General features: G+C 42.1%; 1 protein-coding gene across 3 annotated transcripts in view; it reads right to left on the reverse strand.

The window, feature by feature from the left end:
- Window positions 1-3,064: 3,064 nt before the first annotated feature.
- SPATS2L (spermatogenesis associated serine rich 2 like) overlaps window positions 3,065-9,815 on the reverse strand; it is a 149,844-nt gene continuing 143,093 nt past the window's right edge. For all 3 annotated transcript variants that reach the window (XM_011369207.2, XM_011369206.2, XM_011369208.2), the window contains 3 exons: window positions 8,248-8,350; window positions 5,351-5,574; window positions 3,065-3,959 (listed from right to left, as the gene is read on the reverse strand). In XM_011369207.2, coding sequence (XP_011367509.1) covers window positions 3,564-3,959; window positions 5,351-5,574; window positions 8,248-8,350 — 723 coding nt within the window. In that variant the 3' untranslated portion in view covers window positions 3,065-3,563. The remainder of the gene's footprint in view (window positions 3,960-5,350; window positions 5,575-8,247; window positions 8,351-9,815) is intronic.

Genomic DNA, 9,815 nt, shown 5'->3' on the forward strand with positions numbered 1-9,815 from the left:
ACACTGGTTTCAGCTGATCTGCCTCCAAGGATTGGGGACCTGGTTCTCCGAAACTAATAATAGACCAAACAAAACAAAACAAAACAAAAAAAAACCCACAACAAAAAACAAACAAACAAAAACCTTCCTTGGGATTTAAAAAGGTTTGTTCGAAAAAGCAAAAGAGTGAACAAAATTCCTTGTAATAGTATAAACTTGTACTTCAAATTCTAAAGTAACAAAAGAATCTCTTGGACTTAGCAACTCTATATATTTTTTTCACACCAAATTAGAGCAGTTAAGATAGATCAGTACTTTCGGGGAAATTCTGGAGCAATGTATTAGTCAATTAAATTATTATTATTATTATTATTTATTACCTTTGGCTATATTATAGTTTGCTTAGGAAATTTGGGAGTAAGTCACCAGGTCTCTCTCTTCCGCTTCATTTTTTGGTAACTGGGAGTAGTCTAGAATCCTAGCCCAGCTGAGCCTGAATTTTAGGTATGGCCTCAGAAGCAAGTGTGGTAAAAAAAGGTGCCATTACATATTTCATGGATGCTGTCACTAGACTGTCTGCTGAGAAATTAAAATCTTACCATTGCTAGATAGAAGAGGGCACTCTAAACAAGCAGCATAGGATGCAGTAATATAGAAAGGCAGGGAGGGATGTAGGGAAGGAAGAAACTCTTAGTCAAAGGTGGGGTTGAATTCAGGCATCTCCCTGTCTAGTTGCTGTCTCCATTCCCCTTTCCTCCCAGTAGTCCTAGGAAAAGAACTGTCCAGACCCTGGATTCCCTCTTCTCATGGTTAAATTAAGACTGAGGCTCAAACCTAAGCTTTCAGAATCAGAATTCTCAAAAATCTTTGGCAAAAATCTGTAGGTCACTTTTGATCTGGCAGCTTTTCCCATTGATCTCATTTGATGTTGCTTCCCAAACAATGTTTAATTAGAATCTTTTTCCGATGCCAGCTAAATTGAACTGCTCATGAACCGAGCTTTAAATTGGATATGGTGCGTTTCTGGTTTCTTCCCCCAAATTCTGCTACTGCCTTTGTTGAAGCTGGATTTTGTACTGATTTGTGTTTAACTTTCTGAACCTTGTTGCATTCAGCCCCCCTAGGAGAGGCTCAACAGGACAGAGCTGGAATATGTGGAGATTCTCAAATGAAATGTAAATGCGGAATGTAATTGGGAATCCAACAGGGAGGTTTGAGTTTCACAAATGAGGTCTTGGTGGTACAACGTAGGTGCGTTTTGAAGTTATTCCATCTTCATACGGATTCATGGGGATTCATATGTTTTAATCTCTACTAGAGAAATGTTCAAGAGAGGTGAATCTATTTTGGCTATTGTGCATTATGTAGAAAGATTAGAGTTCTCAAAGTCTGTGGATTTTTCTAAAGGAGTTTGAAACATTTTAAAAGAATGGCGGAATTCGACCCAGATCTGTAGGATCACACCAATGCTTTCACTAGAACCATGAATAGCACTTAGTAATGTAGTATTTCAATGGCTTGACATTGGCACCAAAATACTGAAATTACTGTTTTGAAATGCAAATTATTAATGCTCACATGCCCAGGGGCTACAAGAAAGGCAAAAATCTAGGAAAAAACAAAATCAGTTGTAAATACTTTTTAGCATTCTTTTTGTTTCTTTTTACTAAACTGGGAATATTTGCTATGTATTTAGGAATGTGTTTGAGCTTGAGAGCGAGGGAGTCAAGGCTGAGAGTGTTTGGGTCCAACCCTGACAAAAGCAGGTGCACTCCTGGCCTGGCAAACCCTTCTTTTCCTGTTGTAGGAATTATTTGACTCATCTTTAAAGATGTCACATGTAAATTGACATTTTCCAGTGGTGAGCCAAATCTTAATACACAAAACTTGTACAAAGTCCTTGTGTCTTGTAAAATGTAAATTCTGGGCCTCAGATGGAGTAAACGGAGATGGCAGTCCTGAATGTTTATCTTTCTTATTTGAACGAACAACTCTTCCTTCCTTCCTGGAATGTGACTTAACATTTAAAATTCCTCTTAAATCTCTGGGTACACCCAGAGACCTCAGAAAGCCCTCTACAGAGAGTGCAAACATCCTCCTGCATTTGGCAAAAGAATAAACGCATGCTTGAGTGGCAAGCAGGCTCAGCTGCTCAGGGCTGCTCTGTGGAAGAGAACCACTGAACCTCGGTTGCCAGAAAAAATGTTAGTGTCTCATCAAATTAGCATCTGCACTTGAAAGAGACCAACAAATCTGTAAGACACATGGAAGTTTGATGGGAAGAGTGTCCAAACTGAGCTGCCCTGCAGTCAAAGATATGGACTTGGGGCTAGTTGGGGTTTGGGCCTGCCAGTAACAACTCACTCTCTCTTCCTACGGTAGCAGTAGCCCTTCTCTGCACAGTGCCATGTGCCTCTGGGGAGCTGGCCACACCCCAGGTCCAGGGGTGGGCTGAGTAGTCTATCCTAATTAGCACATCTCATTTGCTGCTTCCTCCTTTACTTTGATGACTGGTTTAGGGACAAACCTACCAGCCATCTGGGCCTTTGCTGAGATTCCTACAAAAGACACTCGCTTCATGTGGATGCTTCCTGGAGAGCTTCCTTTTCTCCTGGACAGAGAAGGAGGATGAAATTGAAACTTAGGAGCCAGGTGGCCATTTGCTATGCATTCTGCATATAATGTCAGCCTAAGGAGGATGGGAGAGCTGAGATAATCAAGAGAAAGCTCTGATTAAATTGGACCCAAGACATACTTTAATACTGAACTTTTCAGTCACTGAACCAATACATTTTTATTATTTAAGCTAGGCTGAGCTGAGGTTTATGTTGCTTGCAACCAAGGTTTCAAACTGCCAAATGGTAGCGAAGATGACTAGGGTGCATATCCATCTATATGTGTGTAATGTACTGGCAGGGGCCGTTGCGAGGCATTATTTTTTCTGAAAGGATAACTGTCCCAAGAGAAACAGTATTGTACAGAGCTCTCTCTGTGCCACAATCTCTAGTCTCTAAAGTTTCCTTGACGGTACTACACGGTACATTTAATAATAAAGTGGGCATCGATGAAAGAAACAAGCCAGATGTCAAATGCAGCATATTTTAATTTGTTTCAAATAAAGCAATATATGTATATATATTTTTTTCAGAAAAACACCAGATGTTAAATTCTACAAAAGCGCATGTGTCTTCAGCAGATCATGTTTGTCTGATCAATAAGATTTTGTTTTTTTCAACATTAACTCTCTAAAGACAATCAATGGACTGACATCACTGCTACAACATAGGTTGCTACTGAGCCTCTGATCTTTAGCCACGTGTTGATTTTCCTAACAGATGAGTAAATATTGTCTGGCTAAACTGCTGCAATGTCTTGATGAGAAAAAGCATCAACAGATCAAGCAAAGCCATGAAAGTTATGAAGCAAGCTAGAGCTGATTATTAGAATTAGTAAAAATGATTAAGAGAGAATGACACAACCATACAGGGTTTGTCTATTCTGATTGACTCTTTTGGCAGCAAATTGGGTCAGCACCTCGGGCAGGGAACCAAAACTTAGTGACAACTGCTTTTTTCTCTCCTCGCTCAGGCCACCAACGTCACGGCTGGGACCGAGAGAACCGCAGCATCTGTGGAAACTTCTATTCTTGTGGGACAGAGGTTACACTGTGAAACCCTAGCGACGTTACCCCGGAAAGGCCTGGCCTCCGAGTTGTCTGCGGCGTGCTGCCTTCGTCGGGGCTTTTCCGAATAGGCCGGGGCATCGGAGGTCTTTGTTCCCAAAGAAGCCTCTTGATTTTTGGGGCCTCCTTTGTTTTTGGGACGGAAGCCATTGTGTGGCTGTCTTCTGTGTTCATGGCGGTTGCTGCCCTTTGCCATCGGATCGGCTTCGTTGCCACTGCCCTGTGGCTTGGCAGACCCGTTTAGCCTATTGTTATGATACTGTGGATTAAATCTTCGTCTTTGGCTGGAAGATCCATTCTACCAAAAAAGGAAAAGAGAGATAGGTGTTAGATGCCAATAAACCACAGATGACATCAGTAGACATCAGGGAAATCAAATCGGTAAGCCACAGGCAAGCTCTTTAACACCCTCAGAAGATGACAAACATGCAAATGAGGTCAAGCTGATTAAACCCTCAGGCTTAAAAGAAGAGTGAACGATCTTGTAAATGGACCTCCAAGAAAATTACTGATGTTGAAAGGGAGGTCACAGAACTATAAGACAGACAATTCAAGAAGCAGGCCAAATAAAATCCATCAAGTATGCTTAAAATATAATAGAATAAAATGTAACACAGGAGCATAGTGGAAATGATTCTCTACTATAAAAATCTGGGAGACATTCTGTATAGACTACATATATGAATTCTCTACACATAGAGAAAAAAGTAAAATTCTATTTGTAATTTTTCTTCCCTAAATCAGTTTTTCTATTGTATTTCAAAACAAATATGGTTCAGAAATATCACCTTGGGTAAACACAGGGATGAGGTGGATCTGAGTGGGATGTAGGGGTAACATGTATTTTCACAGAGGGAATTAGTTCTTTTTCTAAACATTTTGAGTTCTCAGCTAATGAATTTTGAAGCGTCATACTGAAAAAATCAGCCACTTTCAATAAAGTGGCAACTAAGAACATAAAAGGATGAGTAGAAGGGAAGCAGTGGGTTCGCCTTTCTAGTCCTGTACAAGGGAAAGATTTTTGAGCTCCAAGAGGTCAATTATATTATTGAGGTCAGTAATAACCAACATTTATTGAGTACTTACAGTGTGCCAGATAGCCAGTTATCACAATCATTCTTTTAGATAGTTGCTATTATTTGTTTTATTTTATAGATGAGGAAAGTAAATTTAAGGGACTTGTCCAAGGTCTACACTTAGAAAATGGTGGAGCCATTTCCACTTCACATACTGTCTCCTGACAAGATTCACAGGTAGGTCGTTACATGAACACAGACCTTTATTGAAAACCAAACTTCTATTATTAAAATATATAATTTTATGAGTTACAAATATATAAAATCTTAATTTGTGCACTGTGACTGGATGATATAGGTTTAGGGCAGACCCACCCCTAATAATTTAGGGCTCAGGGCAAGAGTACCAAGGCAGGGAAGTAGTCTAAACTGACCTCGAGAGCAGGCACCGAGCTCTTTGGGAATAGAGTTCTAGGATCTTGAATACTTGGAGCACTTTCCAGAAGGAAGAGTGCAGATTCTAGGTAGTTATATCTCCTTCTGTAGGATCTCGTTCTGTAGGGAGGGCCAAGGCTGGGGTGGGGCCAGGAGGGGTTACTGTGAAGCACAGGGCCCATAAACCCCCACAGGCAGGACAAGGAGCGCCTCCCGCCCCCCTGCCCGAAATGCTTACCTGCTTGTTAGGTGGCATGGCCTGGTGGGGGCTGTCTGCAGTGTTGGGATGGTTGCTCACCATTTTGGGGTTTGCTGCTTTGCCCTCAGAGGAGGGCTTGTTGTGATTGGATAATTTTCGGGTAAAGTTACTCTGTTTTCCAGAGGCTGCTGCATGAGCGTTCAGCAGTGGCAGCAGGGAGCTGCAGGGAGTTCTTGAGGAATAGTTGTTCTTTGGATGTGTAACTGCAACAAGAAAGTGCTATGTGTTAAGGGTTGTGCCATGAACCTGGCTGCCTTGGTAACCCATTCCTGGGGAAACTGGCAGGAGCTTCATAAAAACATTAAGTCTCTCTCTCTCTCTTTTTTTTTTTTTGAAAGATGTCATTTGAAAGGGCACTTTGGTGCTTGGAGACAACCAAATTTCTTCTGGGAGGATCACTGAACTGTGATTGTAGTATAAGCATTTAAGTTGGGAGATGTTTGTAGGAAAAAAGACATATCTGAGCAACTTTTATATTATTCCTTAGGTCAAGAACCACCAAAGGAAATGGAATAATGAAATCTTGAAGGGCCCCCTCAGTCCTGTCCATGTGTGCACTCTGTGTCTTGTGAGATTCCTAGAACAGTTCAGTACTGCAGAGAGGCAGAAAGACGGGGAGCTACATGAATACTTGGCCCATCAAAACCAGGATGTTTTCAGAGTATGGGAATGAGGTAGTTGAGTGTCAGGAATTTTATCACCCTGAGTTGTGCAAATCCCCTGACCAGAGGGCCAGGCCTGGCAGCCCCAAAGATGCCCTAAAGCAGCCTGTTTTGTATTCCATTAGAGCTATATTACCTGGCTTTTTATCAAACTCATTTTCTACAGCCCCACTGCAGATCTGCACTAATTCCAATGCTAATGTCAGTGTAGGCTAACCAGACTGGTCTCTGCAGGGCTCAGGCAGGTCTGTTCAGTGTTTATTATCACTGCTCCCGCTGGTTTTGAAAGGGGCGGTTACTGAGGGGATGATTTCTATGTGATTTTGCTAAATTAGGGCTGGAGAGAATCAATTCAAGGATAAAGTCATGACTCCATCTCACAGGTCCCCAGAATTTGACTGCCAGGCTGGAGAGCAAGACCTTTGAATCTTAAAATTGTCACCGATTTTTAAAAGCAATTTTCCCTGCCACCTGTGTTCGATCGGACTTAATCCTAGGGTTCTTCCAGAAGATTAGAAGTGAATCATGGGGATCAGAGAACATTAGAAATGGAAAGGAAAGGGATGGATCTCGAGTCCTTTCGTTTTACAGGTGAGTGTGATGGAACATTGAGGGTTGTGCAAACATCCCAGGGGATTTCAGGTTCATAGAGGTCATTACTCCCTACAGCTCAGAGACCACACTGCTGGTTCAGTAGCTGCGGACTCTCAATGTGCTCTTAACAAAGCTGAGAAGGGCCTTTAGAAGACTGTTGCCACCGGCATGTCAGGCTAACATGTGGACACTTGGAATTTGGTAACGGATGGTTCCTTCCTCTAGATGTCACTGGAAGCGCTCTGGAGGAAAGCACATGAGGCTGCACCACCCACCCCTCAGATTGGTGACAAAGTTGCCTGGCATCCTGGCCTCGCGCATCATCAGGCTGAGACAGGAACTAGGATGGACAGTTAAATTTCCCACCGTGAACCAGACTGGTAGCCTTTTACGAGATAGGGCAAAAGCTGGGGGTGGAGAATAGCCGATGGATAAAGATTTTTTTTTTCATACGGGAGGGAGCATATAGAAAAAAAGAAGATAATTGAAAAGAAATGCAGTGAGAAAGATAATTGGCGAAGATAGATGAACAGGGATGTTCACAGCAGTGTTATTTCAATGGTGAAAACTGGAAGCAACCTGAATGTCCACTGTCAGAAGATCGGTTACATACATTTTATTTAAATAAATTATGGATTAAATATATCGACGTGGAAAAATGTCAACCATGTATTGTGAATTAAAAGCAAATAACATTACTGTATGTGTGTAGCATAGTATAGCAAATTATAATACGTAGTATAATTATATATGTAATATATTATTTACATGGTAGACTATATGTGCATAAAAAGTGTGAAGGGTGCACAAAAGTAATGCGGTGTTCTATTTAATATAGTTCTGTAACTTTTAGATCAAGCTGATATCTTTTATACCCAGAAAAAAAGCAATTTCCACTTTGAAAAAAAAAGTGCAGCCAAATCTCAATTTTTCAGCTGACTATGAGGCGTGGATATCCCATGTCCTCACTAGTCCTTCTTTCCCTCCTTGTGGCCATCCTTAAAGCCACTTTAGCGCTCATTGCCGCCTCCCCTGGTGGGTGGGCTGCAGTAGGGAAAAAACGTACCAGCCAATTTTGTTGCACATTAGCCGCTCTAATTAAGGCTTAATAGTGAACAAGATGAAGCTAATGGCTGAAGTGAAATCTTTCATTATCTGCAGACTTCACTCAGCACAGAACGGAGGGAGAGGCCCAGGGCACCGCTGCGCGGCACACACACAACAGCTGGGCTCTTCACGACAGTAGCCGATTGTTCCCAGACTTATTAGGAAGACTCACTCTCAGAGTAACAGGTCTCTGTAGAGCCAGGGTATTTGATATGAGAGAGGCAGCTTATCTGGCAGTGCTTAGGAAAAGTTTGCAAAAGGTATAAACTAGTTGACCTGTTTTGTTGTGCTTAATAAATCCCAGGGCTTTACTGATGGGTAGTGGCATTTGAAGACTCTAAGTTCAAACTGTGACATTTCTAGTGACTTGTGTCATGACCTTAGATCGTTAAAGCGCTTCAGACCTCACATTAGCACCCCCGGGGGGCCGCACACCTGACATTTCCAACGTCAACTCCAAACAGCACCAGGCTTTACTCACACAGAATTATTTAGCAAGTATGCAAAACTCACTTTCTCCGCAGAGCATGATTTGGGCCTTGAGCTGTTCAATGTCACAGGAGAATCGGGCAGCTTTCCCGAGCTCTTCATCATATTTACGCTCGCTGACAAAGTGCTGGAGGAAAGAGAAGCAAGCCAGGAGTTCCACAGTGACAGAAATGACTGAGGCACACTGCAGATGCATTCACTCTGCCCTTCTGCTACCACGGATGGGGTTAACCAGGGAGGAATCATGCCAGCTCTGCCGCTGTGAGCATCCTCTGAATCAGGCTCGGCTCTGGCCTGCCTGGAGCATGACTGCCTTCTTGTTCTAGGAGTATGTGTGGGTCCTGTCTTTCCCCTGCCTGGGCTTGGACAAAACTGCGATACAGGCAAAATGTGTGTCTGCACTCATCTATTTAGTTTTTTAGCACCCCTTGCCCTCCTTCTAGCATTTCATGTCCTGTTTCACGGTTTTGAGTTGCATTTGGGCAGTCTTCCTAATTTGGCCAATGGTTTTGCTTAGCCATTACTCCTCAAGAGAAAACAAGTCATCCTTCCCTAGACATCTGTCTCTATTTTAATAAGGAACCAGGAAGTCCAAACAGCCTTTAGTAATTAGAAAACATTATCTTGAATGGTAGAAGTCCAAGTGCTATTAAAGGAAGAGGGAAGATTATTTTTCAATTCATTTAACATTAAGATCTGTGTGTAGACAGAGTGAGAAATACAGAAATAACTGTGATTCAGTCCCTCCTTGACTTTACCAGAGAGTTGACCACATGGTAAGGGAAACAGATACCACTAAATATAATATAGGGTAGAATGTGGTAGGTGCTTTAGGAATATAAAAGAGGAGGTAATTATTTCCTATGGAGGAGAATGAGAAGTTATATAAGAGGAAGCATTTGAGCTGGAACATTAAAAAAGTTGTTGAACTCTTACCAGACATGGGCCAAATTCTTAACGGAAAATCTCATTTTCATCTGATCACAGTATGATGAAGTCAGTACTATTATTACCTCTATTTTACAGAGGGGGAATAGAGGTTCTAAGAACATAATTTATCCAAGGTTGCAGGGTCTGGACTCTTTCACCCCAAAGTCTGTGCTTTAACTATTTTATGCTGAGTGGGATTTTGATAGGCAGAAATGAAACTTCGAAGATTTCAACAGACCAGGAAGGTTGCAACTTCATATCCTTCACTTGACATTCTAATAAGGGGGAGGCAGAAGTTGGAATATATATACTGCAGTCCAGTTGTGGATTTCATTCTGAGGGAAAGGGTAGGTCATATGGGAAGATCGGATCTGCTCTGAGGGTATGACTTTGGTCTTAGGGTGGATGACCAGGTTGGAAGGAGACAGTAGAGGCAGAAAGGCCAATTAGGAGGCCATGGCAATTGATTAGGTGACAGGCAACAAAGGCCGGAAGAGAAGAGAAGAAAGAAAAGACCTCTAGAGCTTGTAGGACGCTCAGGGAGGTGCTTATCTGCCTAACCAAAACGCAGGGGACTGAAAAGTCACTTGCCAGTTTCTATCATACCCAACCAGCTTATGTTCATATGAGCAGATAATCCTACTTATAAAGCCTGCAACGTG

This window comes from Pteropus vampyrus, unplaced genomic scaffold (genome assembly GCF_000151845.1).
Source record: "Pteropus vampyrus isolate Shadow unplaced genomic scaffold, Pvam_2.0 Scaffold146, whole genome shotgun sequence".
Lineage (NCBI taxonomy): Eukaryota > Metazoa > Chordata > Mammalia > Chiroptera > Pteropodidae > Pteropus > Pteropus vampyrus.